Raw genomic sequence first — 16,048 nt, forward strand, 5'->3', positions numbered from 1 at the left:
AAATTTAATTTTATTTTTGTAAAGTTGTTCACAATAATTTATGACACTCAATATTCCAACACCAATCCCACTATCATCACACCTTTCCAGGACCGTTATTTCAAATTTTCCCACCACAACTCAAGCCTGGACCAAAGGCAGGTCCTAAATAATAAGAGATACTATACAGACCTATTTTTAATATTGAGCCACAAATTCACATTATACATTTTATTTTGTTAGCTTAAAAAAATTACAATTACTGCATTATGCACATTTTCACATTCTGGAACATTCTTCTATTTTTTTTTTTTTTTTTGGTTTTTGGGTCACACCCGGCAATGCACAGGGGTTACTCCTGGCTCATGCACTCAGGAATTACTCCTGGCGGTGCTCAGGGGACCATATGGGATGCTGGGAATTGAACCCGGGTAGGCCGCGTGCAAGGCAAACGCCCTACCCGCTGTGCTATTGCTCCAGCCCCATGGAACATTCTTTTAAAGCATTATAAACAGCATCGAATCACATAGGAATAGCATACCTACATTTTAGTGATTAATTTTGTCATTCCCTTTCTTTTGTTCTACTACCACCATTGTTGCATTCAATAACTCCCTTTATGTTGTGATTTTTTCATAAACCTCTATTAGTTTATTGATACCATAAATTACCAATAGTGTGAATAATTGTGAATCCAAGTGAATCAAAGTTTATTTGTACTTTCAGATAGATATTATACCTATTTATACTTATGTATTATATCTAGTATTACATCTAATCCACATAGATATTATACCTATTTCCAGAGGTGTAGGATAACATAGCCTCAGGTAGTTTAGGTTTATTGGGTTACTCCCGTTACAGTGCTCCTATTCCTCTTTGTTTATTTGTAGCTTCTTTCTTAGTGTTCTGTTGACTTGTAAATAATGTTTTTCTCTTCTCCTTGAGTCCTTTGCATAGTTTATTCAGAGCAAGTCCTTTTTGTATGGACACAGGAAGACTTAACAAATGTTATGCTTTTGTAACCTGGGAGTCATTTGACTCTACATGATATTTTCCTCCAGGGCATCTGTTCTCTTGACCTAAGCCTCAGCTGCCCTTACTTCCTAGCACCCCCAAAGCACGGTCCCGACGACGTGGGACATGAAGGACCCAGGGCAAGCGGTGAGTTGTGTGCTACCCTGGCATTGAGATGGGCCTGGCCAAAGTGCCTAATGCTTAACTATATAAGTTAAGAGCTTGATCATGGACAAATGTTGTCACAATCCAAACAGTGATAACTAGATTCGGACCCTGCTAGGGTGAGGAATGATTAATCTGGCCTGAGTGCTGTGGTCTGAGTCTGTGGCAAGATGTTGCCAGGAGAGCTGCCTTACAAGCCTCAATGTATCTCTTGCTATGTCCATACAAAAATAACTAGTATTAAGATGTTAATAAGTGTTTGGACTAAGGGAAGGAAAAAACCTTAAGAGTCAGGAAGGGCTTTGAAATGCCCTGCCCTCAGGAAGGGCTTTCTTATGTTGATTTTGCTACCTGGCTGGGTGTAGCCGAGAGGGCAAGGTGGGAGAGACAAGGAGGAGGAGAGAGGAGAAAAAAGGCTGGAGTCGATCGAGAAAGAGGATGGAGCTGGGAGTGCGGGAGATGAGAAAGATGGAAGATTGAATAAACGGTAACTAATCAGCAACCAGCTTGGTCCTTGTTCTTCCTTCGCCTGTCCTTAACCAACGGCTGTCCCGATCCAGCCCATACACAATGGTTCCAGAGCACCAAACTTGGGCGGTGAGACAGAGCCGCCCGGAGAGCCCGCGAGTATGCGCGCCCCTCGGCGAGCCTTAGTTTTTTACACAGAGGCTTATGTTGCTTTATAATTAAAAAAAATGCCAAGTGAGTGATTCCCCTGCCCCTCCCATTGATTTAGTACAATGGCAGTATTCCTTTAAAATATCTGAAAAAGAACGGAAACTCTCTCATAGTTTCATATTTTATTTCTTTTACTTGTAAAGATGTTTTCTTTAATTTATAAGATATTATGTAGGATTTAAAGACATTTGTTGTGAAAGTCCAAAAATTACTATATGTATAAATTCTTTGTAAATTAACAAATTTGATATATGTTCTTCGGGGGAGCCACAATCCAATTGTGCTTTGTGCTCAGGAATTCCTCCTAGCAGTGCAATGGGACCACTTTCAGTACCCAAGATCAAACCAGTATGTAAGGCTGGTTATCTCTTGTACTTTCTGCCAGACATCACAGAAAATGGGTGCAGCTTTGGTCACAGCCCCTCTAAGTTTTTCCCCCGAGATCACTGTCGAGCAAGCGAACCGAATAGTTTGGCTCGCTGCTGCAGAAAAGTTAGTTCGAAAACAATTAAAATTAGCACATATAGTGCCTTCTAATTCTCCCAGTAACTCACTTGTTTTTGTAATAAAAAAGAAATCTAGCAAATGGAGACTGTTACAAGATCTTAGAGCAGTTAATGACACACCAAGGAATGAAAAACAGCCCCACTTTGTGTCAAAAGTTTTTAGCTAAATCTATTCAGCCTGTAAGAAAATTATTTGAGCAAGTCATGATAAAACATTATATGGATGATATTCTTGTGGCTGCCAAAACTAAAGATTTAATAAAAGAAGCATATACGGTCTTACAAGATAATCTTAAGAAATGGGGACTTGTAATAGCACCAGATAAAATCCAATGGAAAGCCCCCTATGAATATTGGGGTTATAGATTTTTACAAGACCAGATTGTGCCACAGAAATTGCAAATCTGGAGAGATTGTTTGAAAACTTTAAATGATTATCAAAAATTACTTGGAGATAATAATTGGATTCGACCTGCTTTAAAATTAACCACTGGGAAGTTAAAACCTCTTTTTAATTTATTGAAAGGAGATGCTGATCCTTTATCCCCCAGGGAACTCCTGAAGTTTCCTTGGCATTAGAAGCTGTAGAGGAGGCTTTTCAAGTGGCTCAGCAAAAATACTTGAATCATAATAATCCATTTTATTCATGTATATGTCCTACCTTTGGGGACTGCTGAATGAAGGTCATCAGATGGGAATATGGAGAGTGGCCTTATTCCGCTCAAACAAAAGGACTATAAATAATATCTGGACAATGTAGAACAATTGAATTCTCCTACTGGAAATCAGAATGTACAATTCTCTCTGGGTATGGGTGCTTTACAAACTGATGGGTCTGTTAAAACTTGTGTACTGCTCCCCTGGGTTTTTATGTTTGGATATGCTAATATTACTTATATGTCAGGACTCTGGAATGTAACATGGAGTCATTGTATGATTTCTAAAACAACCTTCTTTTTTATTGATTCCTACCAATATCATGGGTCCTTGGGATGAAGAAAAATCACTGATGGCATTGCAAACTCTGTATGAACTAATTAGACCTAAGAGAGTAGTGGGATTAATTGTAGTTGGAGTTTTAGCCTTGATTAGTGTAATTGCTACTGTCACTTGGGCTGGAGCGATAGCACAGCGGGTAGGGCATTTGCCTTGCATGCGGTCGTGCACGCGGTCGACCCAGTTTTGATTCCTCTGTCCCTCTCGGAGAGCCCAGCAAGCTATGGAGAGTATCCTGCCCGCACGACTGTGACGTATGAGTATGCGTTATGCCAAAAACACTAACAACAAGTGTCACAATGGAGACTTTACTGGTGCCCACTTGAGCAAATTGATGAACAACAGGAAGGGACGACAGTGCTACAACAGTGATACTACAGCAGGAATTGCTTTATCACTTTCAATACAAACAGCTCATGTAGTCAATGAATTGTCTAAAAATGTGAATACTGGGGCTGGAGCAATAGCACAGCGGGTAGGGCATTTGCTTTGCATGCAGCCGACCTGGGTTCGATTCCCAGCATCCCATATGGTCCCCTGAGCACTGCCAGGGGTAATTCCTGAGTGCAGAACCAGGAGTAACCCCTGTGCATCGCCAGGTGTGACCCAAAAAGCAAAAAAAAAAAATTGAATACAGCTTTAAGGCTGCAAGAAAGTAAGATAGGAAGTTGGATGAAAAAAATAAATACCTTTTGGGATGTAGTCAAAGTTATGGGTAATGAGGTACAGGTATTGCAGGCACGAGGGAAATTAAGATGTCATCATACCTTTACTTGGATTTGTGTAACTAATGCTAAATACAATAATACCATGTATCCATGGGAAAAAATTAAGAAGCATGTTGAGGGTCTCTGGCATGTTGATAATGATAGTCTGGATCTTTTAACATTACATCAAGAAATCTTAGGCATACAGCAAGCTCCAAAAATTAAAGAACCAGACATTAATCCAGAAGAACTTTTGAAAGGTCTATCTTCATATGTTAAACCTACTAACTCACTGAATACTGCGTATGGCATTATTGGCTTTATTATTTTTTATATGCATGCGATTTGCTGTGATACCCTGTCTTATAAGAATGGTACTGTGGCAGTTAAAAAACATGTGGTTAATGATACATCAGATGCACTTAGCTACAGGACAAGGTCTGCCATTATAAAATAGAAAAGAGGGACATGTTGGGAGCCTGTGCTAGTTAATATTAAGAAAATTCTTGTCCTGGGGACATGTTGTCTAAAGACTGGTTTATTAGAATCCATTGTCTTGGGGTTACACAATCTAAGGGCTGACTTTCTTGTTTTTTCTAGCAGGATTTTTCGTTCTTACGGCAGAACATGTTGCTAAGACGTACCAATATATAACCAAGGAACGGTGCCAGAGATCAAACACAGGTCAGCCCCATGCAAGGCAAGTGCTTCACCTGCTATACTATCTCTTAAGCCCTTAACCAAGGAAAATATCACGGAAAAGATGTGATTATAGAAAAACATCATTGACATCTAGAAGCCCAGTACATACTAATCTTATGTATCCTGAACATTCCTGTATTTTTTTAAAATGTGTGCTTCCTTCTAGAGACCTATAAAAGTCTGTTGCTTGTTCAATAAAGATGCTGCATGAGCATTGCTTGTCAGCCCTCCTTACGCTGTTGCCTTCTCCTTCTGCCTCAGGGACCATGTTCAACTTAGCCACGTGGGACGTGGCAAGTAATAATACCTAATTTTTAAAAATTTGTTCACTACTACTTTAACTATAAAGAGTAAGTTAGGAATTTCCCTCCTGCTTCCCAACCCCAATGCTTATTCCAGCCACATTTATAATTCAATTTAAAAAAAGTGAAGTTCTGTGTGTTATGTTGGAATTAGTATATAGAGAACTATGGATACAAGAGTACGGAACTTGAATTTTATCTCATAGTAAACAGAATGTTTTCACATGAGAATATTACTAAAAAGGTTATTTTGTGTGTCTAAAGGATCATCAGAAGGAAGGAAAAAAAGGGAGAGACTTTAAAGGCTAGATAAAGACTGAAGAGATAGTATAGCAGGTGAAGCACTTGTCTTGCATGGGGCTGACCTGGGTTTGATCTCTGGTACCTTTATGGTCTTCAGTCCCCCCAGGATTGATTCCTGAGCAAGAACCAAAAGAAAGTCCTGAGCACTGCTGGGCATAGTCAAACAAACCAAAACAAAACAAAAATTACTTAGGAGGCAAATTAAATAGCCCAGGCAACATCAGTGTGGAAGTTGGTGAGAAAAGTCAAAGAGAAGGAAGGGATCAAGGATACAGACATTATTAGGAGTCTTTAAGAGTCTGAGGGTCCATTTTAGAGATTACACAATTGGGCTGTAATAGGATTTGAATCCGGATTTCAATCCCATTCAGGGTCGTGAGAATTCACAACAAATATAAATATCCCCCACTTTTTCCTTTTTTGGTTTTATGAATTCCAAACTGGGGTCAGGGAGCAGTAAAGGGAATGGAAGATGATACCAGGATAGGAAACTCATGAGTTTATTGGCAGGAATGGGTAATGAATGTGAGATGTAAGGCAGATAGAGTTTGAGACACTTGTGGAACTTTCAACAGGGACTTGGAGCTGGATTGGTGACTTCTGGATTGAGGAGACAAGGGGCAAAGACCTTGACAATGGAATTTATAGTGTTTTTGGAACCTTGAGGGTTAGTTTGGCTGGATGTGAATAGGAATGGGATAGACTACAATAGGGTCAGAGATTGAAAGAACTAGAAGTCATGCAGTCTGAGGGTATGGTGGAATCATACAAATAATATCGCTGGGAACTTGAAAAAGACTGATGATAAAAAACACCATTCTTCACTGGTTCTGGCTGGTAGAGGAAGAGGAACTGGGGTCATGAGAAAGCTTAACAATGCTATAAGGTTCATTTTGGGAGAATTCCCGGGCATCAAAGGAAGAGGGTGAGACGTGAGAATGCTCACACAATTCTTCTGCTGGATGTGGTAGTTTTACTTCTTTCTAGACTTCTTTCTTGGAAAGAATCAAAGTGAGTAATTTACGCAACAAATGAGACGCTGCTTTTTCCACCTAAATAAACCACTTCTCATTCTCCACTTATTTTTTAGTCTGGAAGAACCAGTATGGAAATTATCAGATCCTGGAGAGATAATTTCTTGAAGGGAGAGGAAACTGTTTTAAAGAAGCCTGAGAAATCAACTATGACTCAAGCCCAACCTCTGTGAGAGGAAGGGAGGGATGATAGAAATTCCCCGGAAAAGTTTCTTTTCCTTCCTCAAGTGAATAACATTTAATGTTTAAAAATTTTTTTTTTATCTTTCAACCACAGCCTCTGTGAATCACTTGAGATAATGCTGTCCTTCTCACACCTTGCACATTTTAAACACTGCACTGTTTATCATTAACTTCACCATGCAATTTCATAGATCTGTGTTTCTCTTCTTGTTGAGAGGCCTTTTCCCATTTGCCTGGGAAACTTTGCACTCAATTCAAATGCCTTTGTTTTTCTAACTAAGTACAAACAAGCAAGATTTACTGCTTCCTCTGTAACTTGCTTATCATAATCAATTCTGCTTATTTTCCTATTTTTTTTTGCACAACACTGGAATTTATTATGTTGAGATCACTAGTAATTACATAGCAGTTACTTTATTCCCAAATCCATGATGTCCACATGAACTTTTTCAAGTAAGAAACAAATGGCATGTTCAAAACTATAAGGAAATATCCTGATACCCAGGTGAAGACTGGGTAAGTGAGTCTGCACATTTACTGCACATTTATTTCAGGCTGTTGAAGAGTTTGTGGGCCACACAGTGGTCCGGTGCATGCAAGAAGTCAAAGAGCTCCTCAGTGCAATCCTCCTCTGTTTGTGACTTGAATGATACACGCTGGTCACACATCTCTAATCGCTCCCGAGCCTTTACACATTTTTCCAGTTGCTCGCACTGCTCTCTTACTTTTGTTAGGGGATCCACTAATTCCTCCTTCTCTTCCTCCTCCTGGGGGTCTTCGGACCCCGTCAACATCCTGTGCTCGTCCTCCAGCCCCATGTCTGGCGTCGGTTCCGAATTCCACGAGCTACACTAGCAGACACAACTCCACTTCAAGAGCCATTTTCCTATCTTTTCAACTAGACTGGTGGCTCCTTGGGTAGAGGAGTTGTACCCCAGATACCTTTCTACCACAAGCAGTTATCCATAGCAAGGACTCAGTACTTTGGATCAATCCTTGCAAAACACCCTGTAAATTAGCTAGGGCAGGAATCACCCACTGGACAGAATCCTTGTCTAACTTGCCTAAATCCTAAAGAACTACAGAATAGTAGAGCAAGAACCGTGACTTTGGCTGTATGAAATTGGCACAAAATTACATTTTGACTTACCAAAATGAGTTTTATATGGCAGTATAATGAACTCATATCTTCTTATACTGGATCAGTGCTTGTTCAAAGCACTTAAGGAAAATTGATTTTATATTTTTCTATAGTCTAGTGTTTTTATGTCATCAAATATTTTTTAACTATTCAGTTCAGTTTATTTGTCTTATTCCCTATCTTAAGTCTTCCCCTATGTTTCACATTCTAGCAGTGAGTTGGATTAAATATTCAGTGATTTTTGAAGAAGTGCAGGTAGATTGATTTCATATTAACCAAGCTTTAAAGCCAGGACTTGCTCCCTCCTTATTGGAACCTTCAATTCTCCAGATCTCAGTTTACTCCTTTCAAGAATAAAGAGGATTTGCACAAGACAGGGACTTTCTATTTTTTTAGACTCTTCCCAGTGCAACTATCTAGGTTCTTGATTTGGTCTCTTCCTTTCTCTTTTCCTGGGTTCAATTATTTGATTATTTTTATGAGGTAAAATTGGTTTACAACATTGTTTACACCTTAGAAGTATAATTTGACACCTCTTCAAGATATATGTTACCACATCAAGCTCACAACCAAAGTACTAATATATCTCTGCCACAGTTCACTGGACCCTCTTTATTCATTTATCCTGCCCCTTCACCTCTGATTTTCTGAGAGGTGGGGAATCCTCAGTTCTTGGTCAGAATCTAAGACTTGTTTTATTGTTTGGCTTTTTTTGTTCTTCTTTTATTTCTTTCTATACCACATCTGACTAAAATAATCTGGTATTAGTCTTTTTCCTTATGAATCTGTCAAAGGTGGCAGGGTTGAGGAAAAAGAAATGAGAAGGGACCTAAGAACAGTGGTGGAGGGATACTAACATGATGGTGGTAGGTGTGGTGGAATAACATGAATGCCTAAGGTGCAAATATTAATGCTATCCTAAAAAATTACACCTCAATTTAAAAAAGTAAATAAATGGTGCTGGGAGAACACATATAACCACATGAATGGAAGTTGCTAAACCACTCTCATGCTACACAAAAAAGTCAATTAAAATGGAATAAAGACTTGAATGTCTCACCTGACTTTTTAAAAAAATAAACACAATTAATACACTGTACAGTACTGATTTCAGTGATGTATTTGGGACAACAGCAAGGGAAACAAAAGCAAAAAGTAAACAAATGAAAATACATTATATTGCATGGAAGAATATATTTATATATCCTACATCTGACAGAAGGCATATATATAATATATATAAATATATAAAATATATAAATATATTTTATATATAAAAAACTCACAAAACAGCAATTAAAGGGCAAATAACTGCCTCAAAAAATTGAAAAAAATGCTGAACAAACACTTCTTCAAAGAAACCATACAGATGGCAAATAGATCTATAAAACATACTTATCATCATGTAGTATCAGGGAAGTATAAATCACAATAACGATGGATACAGCCTCACACTTGTGAGAATGACCTATATCCAAAAGGCAAGAAGCAACAAATTCTGAAAAGGGTGTGGTGAACTCTTATGCACCACTCTGGAAATGCAAACTTATCTAGCTTGTAGTGAAAATGCCACAGTTTTCTTGAACAGTAAACGTAAATTCACCATATGATCCAACAATTAACTTATTTATAATTGGTCTATGTGGAATGTCCATGTCTTTCTGATTGACTCTTGAAAGGGTATATATAGATCTAATTTTCTAGATTTTGAAGTTTTATTTTTTTTCTAGATTTATGAATTTTTCAGTTTATTGGCTTACACCTATCTTTTTTTCCTAGTAGGAATCTAGAGTGTTGGAGCCCCTAGATGATATTCTATCTGTGAGTAGATTTTCTAGAAGAAATTCCCCTGAAGGATGGGCTGTTCATTGTTTATGTGAATGTTAAACCACAACTCTGTGTAATTGCTGTCCTCCAACACTTCACGATTTTTCTATAATAATGCTAAGAGATTTTGAATAAATGACCACTGATTATCAACCACGAGTTACCAGCCTGTGGCCCCCGTTCCATCATCCACCTACTAGGGTGACAATCATCAGCCCCAAACTAACCAGGGGACCTTCAGATCACTGTGGGATGGTGACAATGACAATATCCCACAAATATCCCACAAATTATATCCCATAATATATTTTATATCTCACAAATATATAATATGTACCATGTATATTATAGCCCACAAATGAATGCAGTCATTCTATATCTATCCCTCTCCTGATTAATTTCACTCAGCATGATACTCTCCATCTCCATTCATTTTTAAGCAAATCTCATGACTTCATCTCTTCTAACAGCTACATAGTATTCCATTATGTAGATGTACTATAGTTTCTTTATCCAGTCATCTGTTCTCAGGCACTCAGGTTGTTTCAGGATTTGGGCTATTGTGAACAGTGCTGCAGTGTGCATAGAAGTGCAGATGATGTTTCTACTGTGTGTTTTTGGGTCTCAGAAGTGGCATTGCTGGGTAAAATGGCAGCTCAATTTCTAGTTTTTTGAGGAATGTCCATATTGTTTTCCAAATAAGGCTGGACCAGTCAACATTCCTACCAATAATGAAGGAAAATGCCTCTCTTCTCACATCCGCACCAGCACTGGTTGCTCTTGCTCTTCTGGATGTATGCCAGTCTCTGTGGTGTGAGATGATATCTCATTGTTTTTTTTGATTTGAAATTCCCTGATGATTATTGATGTAGAGCATTTTTTCATAGTGCCTTTTAACTATTTAACAATAGTTTCATAGTGCCTTTTAACTATTTAACAATAGTGCCTTTTGACTATTCAAATTTCTTTGAGAAAGTTTCTGTTCATTTCTTCTCCCCATTTGTTGATGGGATTGTTTTTTTTTCTTGTAAAGTTCTACCAATGCCTTGTATATCTTTGATGTTATCCCTTTATCAGATGTATTAGCTAACTAACTTTTCCCATTCCATGGGCTGTCTTTGCATCTTTTGAGGTGCAGAAGCTTCTTAGTTTAATGTAATCCCACTTCTTTATCTTTGCTTCCACTTGCTTGGTTAGTAGTGTTTCATCTTTGAAGATGCCTTTAGCTTCAATGTCATGGAGGGTTTTGCTAATGTTTTCTGCTGTGTAGCTTATGGACTTAGATCTGATATTGAGGTCTTTAATCCATTTTCATCTGGTTTTTGTGAATGGCTTTAGAGAGAGGTCAGAGTTCATATTTTTGCATGTAGCTGTCCAATTTTCCCAGAACCACATGTTGAAGAGGGTTTCCTTGCTCCATTTCATATTTATTGCTCCTTTATCAAAGACTAAATAATCATATATTTGAGGGCCTGTGTCAGGACATTTGATTTTATTCCATTGATCTGTGGGTCTATCTTTTTTTCCCAATACTATGCTGTCTTAATTACTACAACTTTGTAGTGCAATTTGATGTTGGAGAAGGTGCTAACCTGCCATATTTTTCCCCCAATTATTGCTTTGGCTATTTGTGGGTTTTTTATTGTTCCATATGAATTTCAGAGGTGTTTGATCTATTTATTCAAAAAATGCCATGGGTATCCTTATAGGGACCACAATGACTCTGTATAATGCTTTGGGGAATATTGCCATTTTGACAATGTTAATTCTCCCAATCCATGAGCAAGGGATGCATCTCCATTTCCTTGTGTCCTCTTATTTCTTGAAATAGTTTTTTTGTAGTTTTCTTTATACAGGTCCTTTACCTTCTTCATTTAAGTTGATTCTGAGGTACTTGATTTTCTGAGGTACACTCATGAAAGGTTTTTTTGTATCATTTTCTTCTTTTTCATTATTTGTATATGAAAAACCTGTGGACTTTGGGGTATTGATTTTATAAACTGCCACTGGATTATACAAATCTATTGTTTCTAGGAGCTTTTTGGTGGAATATTTAGGACTCTATGTATAGTATCATGTCATCTGCAAATAGTGAGAGCTTGACTTCTTCCTTTCATATCTGGATGCCCTTGATATCTCTTTCTTGCCTAACTGCTATATGCAAGTACTTCTTGTACTATATTGAAAATAAGTGGTGAGAGTAGGCAATCTTGTTTTGTGTCTGATCTTAGAGGGAAGGCTCTTAGTTTTTCCCTGTCGAGGATAATGCTCGCTGTGGGCTTGTGGAAGATGGCTTTGATGATACTGAAGAAAGTTCCTTCAACTCTCATTTTGTTGAGAGGTGTTTTTTTTTTTAAATCACGAATGGATACTGGATCTTGTGAAATGCATTTTCTGCATCTATTGATATGATCATTTAAATTTTTTTTCTTTTACTGTGATGGTTTATTATGTTGACTGACTTGTGAATGTTAAATCACCCTTGCATCCCTGAGATGAAGCCTAATTGGTCATGATGTATGATCTTTTTGATAAATTGTTGGATTCTGTTTGTTAGTATTTTGTTGAGGATTTTGCATCTGTGTTCATCAGAGAAACCGGCCTGTAATTTGTTGGGGGTGTTTTTTTGGGTGGGGGGAGGTTTCTGTCTGTTTTTGGTATCAGGGTGATAGTTGACTCATAGAAACTGTGCTATTTCTGTTTCTTCAATTTCCAGGAAAATCTGAAAAGGATTGGCATTAGGTTCTTTTTAAAAGTTTGGAAGATTTCACTAGAGAATTCATCTGGACCTGGGCTTTTGTTTTGAGGAAGACTTTTGATTAGCATTTTAACTTCCTCGATAATTATAGGTCTGTTCAGATATTTCAGATCTTCTTGATTTAGCTCTGGGAAGTTATAAGAACACAGGAATTTATCCATTTCGTCTAAGATTTCTTGCTTTGTGGCATACAGATTCTCAAAGTAATCTCTGATGATCTTTTGAATTTCTGTGCTTTCTATTGTGATGTCCCTCCCTTTCATTTCCTATTTGGTTTATTAGGGTTCTCTCTCTCTTTCTATGTGTGTGTGTGTGTGTGTGTGTGTGTGTGTGTGTGTGTGTGTGTGTCTTGCTTGTTTTGAGTGGTTTATCAATCTTATTTATTTTTTTCAAGAACCAGTTCTTAGTTTCATTAATCTTTGGAATTTTTTTTTGGGGGGAAGGGATTCTGGTTCATTAATTTCTGTTATAAGTGTTATTCTTTCTTTTCTCCTGCTTGGTTTGGGTTCCTTTTGTTGGTCATTTTCTAAGATCTTAAGCTGTGAAGTCAAGTTATTTATGTGGGCCCTTTCTTCCTTCCTGATGAATGCTTTCAGAACTATAAACTATACTCTTAACACTGCTTTTTCTGTGTCCCACAAGTCCTGGTAGCTCCTATCTTCATTCTCATTTGTTTACAGGAATCTTTTGATTTCTTTGATTTTCTCTCTAACCCACTGGTTGTCCAGCTGTGATCTGTTTAACTTCCAGGTGTTTGATTTGATTCTTGACTTCTGTGTGTGCTTTACTTCTATTTTTAGTGCATCATGGTCTGAAAAGATAGTCAATACCATTCTTATTTTCTTGATTTTATGGAGGTATGTTTTGTAGCTCAGCATCTACGAGAATGTCCATGTGCACTGGAGAAGAATGTATATTTGGCTTTTGGGGGATGAATAGCCCTGTATGTATCTACTAGCTCGCTTTCTTTTTATTTCTTCCTTCAAAGCCAGTATTTCCTTACTGAGTTTTAGCTTTGTTGATCTATCAAAAGGTGACAAGGCCATGTTGAAGTCTCCAACTACTATTTTGTTGCTGCTAGTGTCATCCTTGAGGTCTATTAGTAGTTTTTTTAAGTATTTTTGCTGGCTCCTCACTAGGTATGTATATGTTTAGGAATGTAATTTCTCCCTGATGTACATATCCCTTGATTAATAAGAAATGGCCTTTGCTGTCCCTTCTAAACCTTTACAGCCTGAAATCTATGTTGCCGAATACTGGTATGGTGACTCTGGTCTTTTTGAAGAAGTTGTTTGCTTAAAGGATTTTTTCCCAGTCTTTGACCTTGAATCTGTGTTTGTTCTAAATATTCAAATGTGTTTCTTGTAGGCAGCAGAATATTTGGTTCCATTTTTAAATCCATTTTGTCACTCTCTGTCTTTTATTTGCTGCTTTTAGTCCATTGACATCGAGAGAATTATCATGGGGTTTGGCATATACCTATTCTTAATCTCTTATGATCCTTTGTAATTCTGTGTTGTTTGCTGTACTTTCTCCCTTTTTATTCTGTATTGTATTTTTTAGAGTTTCTAATTTTTTAATAAGTGAGTCTATCTAAAGATCTGTCAATTTTGCTTATATTTTTGGAGAGCTTTGTATTGTGTTCGCTGACCTTTTGTGTTGTCCTTCTGATTTCTACTTTATTTCCAATCTAATTTTTATTATTTCCTTCTAACTGTCTTATTCTTTCTTCTTATTTCAGTTCCTGTAATGTGTGAGGTGAGGTTACTTGAGATATCTCTTATTTCACAATTAGTTCTGTATTGCTCTAAATTTCTCTTAGTACAGTTTTTGCTTCATCCATAGGTTCTTATTGCCCATGCTTGTTTTCATTTTTCTTAAATTTCCAGGTACTTTAATTTATTCTTTGATATTGACCCAATAATTATTTGGCAGTATATTATATATTATATAATAAATATTATATGTATTATATGTTACTGTTTTTGATATATCGAATATGCCACAGGTAGCTTGCCAGGCTCTGCTGTGCAGGTGAAATACTCTCAGTAACTTGCCAGGCTCTCTGAGAGGGATGGAGGAATCAAACCCAGGTCGGCCACGTGCAAGGCAAATGCCCTACCCACTGTGCTATTGCTCCAGTCCAGATCACTTTATCACTGTATCACTGTCATCCCGTTGCTCATCGATTTGCTCGAGTGGGCACCAGTAACGTCTTCATTGTGAGACTTGTTACTGTTTTTGGCATATCGAATACGCCACACATAGCTTGCCAGGCTGTGCCATGTGAGCAAGATACTCTCGGTAGCTTGCTGGGCTCTCCGAGAGTGTCAGAGGAATCGAACTTGGGTCATCTGTGTGTAAGGCAAACACTCTACCCACTGTTCTATAGCTCCGTAAAACAAAATTAAAAATAGAATTCAGTGATTTCCCAGCCCTGAGTTTGATCCCTAACACTGCAAAAGAAAAATAATACATAATTTTTTTTTGGGTCACACCCGGCTATCGACAGGGGTTATTCCTGGCTTTGCACTCAGGAATTACTCTTGACAGTGCTCAGGGGACCATATGGGATGCTGGGAATCAAACCTGGATTGGCCACATGCAAGGCAAACACCCTACCTGCTGTGCTATTGCTCCAGCCCCCAGAAAAAAAATATTTTTAAAAAGAGAATCTTAGGGTCTGGATAGATAGCAGTAGGGTGCTTGCTGTGCAAGCAGCTGACCTGGGTTTGATCCCTGGTATCCCATATGATCCTCTGAGCACTGCCATGATTCTTGAATGGGGCCAGGAGTAACCTCTGAGCACTGCTGGTGTGGTCCCTCAAACAAACAAGAATTCTAGTTAGGGCCTGGAGTGATAATACGATGAGTAGGACTCTTGCCTTGCACACAGTTGACACAGATTCAATCCCTGACACCCCACATGGTCCCTTGACAATGGAGATGTTATTGGTGGCCACTTGAGCAAATCGATGAACAACGAGATGACAGTGCTACAGTGCAGTGTTGTATTATATATATATATATATATATATATATATGTATATATATACATATATGTATTTGGCAGTATATTATACATAGAGGTTTTTATATTTTTCATTTTATGGTTTATTTCTAACTTTATACAGTTGTAATCAGGGAAGATGCTTGATATGATTTCAGTTTCCATGAGTTTTTGAAATTTATTTTATGTAAACTATTACATGTGGTCTATCCTTAAAAATGTTACATGATCTGCCCAATGGTGAGAGTAGGATATTGAAATTCTACTTTTGTATTTCTATTGATGCTTTTTTTAGGTGTCCCAAATGGATGCTTCATTTGGCGTAATATTTATTAGTGAGTGCTAAATCTTCTTGACGGATTGATATCTTAACTATTATAAAATGTTTACCCTATCTTTTGTTATCTTTTTAAGCAGGAGGAATATTTTATCTGATCTAAATGTGATAAGTTCCTGCCTCTTTTTTGAGTTATCATTTATTTATAAAAAATTGTTTCCCAATATTTTGCTTTAATGTCATATTTATTTTGGGGGTTCAGTTGTGTGTTCTAGAGCATCCAAAATTTGAACTTTATCAAAAATAATCATAAATCATGATCATATGAGATTCATTTGAGGTTTATAAGGATAGTGCATTATACACAAATAAATTAATACATTATAGCACATCTATAAAAGTAAGGATAAAATTCATATGGTCTTATCAATACATGCAGAGAAGGCTTTGATAGGATTCAATA

The 16,048-nt window shown here is 37.5% G+C and overlaps 2 protein-coding genes across 4 annotated transcripts in view; both read right to left on the reverse strand.

Moving 5' to 3' along the window:
- The window catches only part of IL33 (interleukin 33), a 61,681-nt gene that overhangs the window by 21,118 nt on the left and 24,515 nt on the right, over window positions 1-16,048 (reverse strand). The gene's annotated exons all lie outside the window — the stretch shown is intronic.
- Window positions 6,914-7,416, reverse strand: LOC101552764 (cytochrome b-c1 complex subunit 6, mitochondrial-like). Its single transcript, XM_055118829.1, has one exon. It carries the CDS (start codon window positions 7,388-7,390, stop codon window positions 7,118-7,120), a length of 273 nt encoding a protein of 90 aa, XP_054974804.1. The 5' UTR covers window positions 7,391-7,416; the 3' UTR covers window positions 6,914-7,117.

The sequence above is a fragment of the Sorex araneus genome, chromosome 1 (genome assembly GCF_027595985.1).
Source record: "Sorex araneus isolate mSorAra2 chromosome 1, mSorAra2.pri, whole genome shotgun sequence".
NCBI lineage: Eukaryota > Metazoa > Chordata > Mammalia > Eulipotyphla > Soricidae > Sorex > Sorex araneus.

Coding starts and splice junctions, on each gene's coding strand:
- LOC101552764 (XM_055118829.1), bottom strand. CDS start 7,390: ATGGGGCTGGAGGACGAGCACAGGATGTTGACGGGGTCCGAAGACCCC.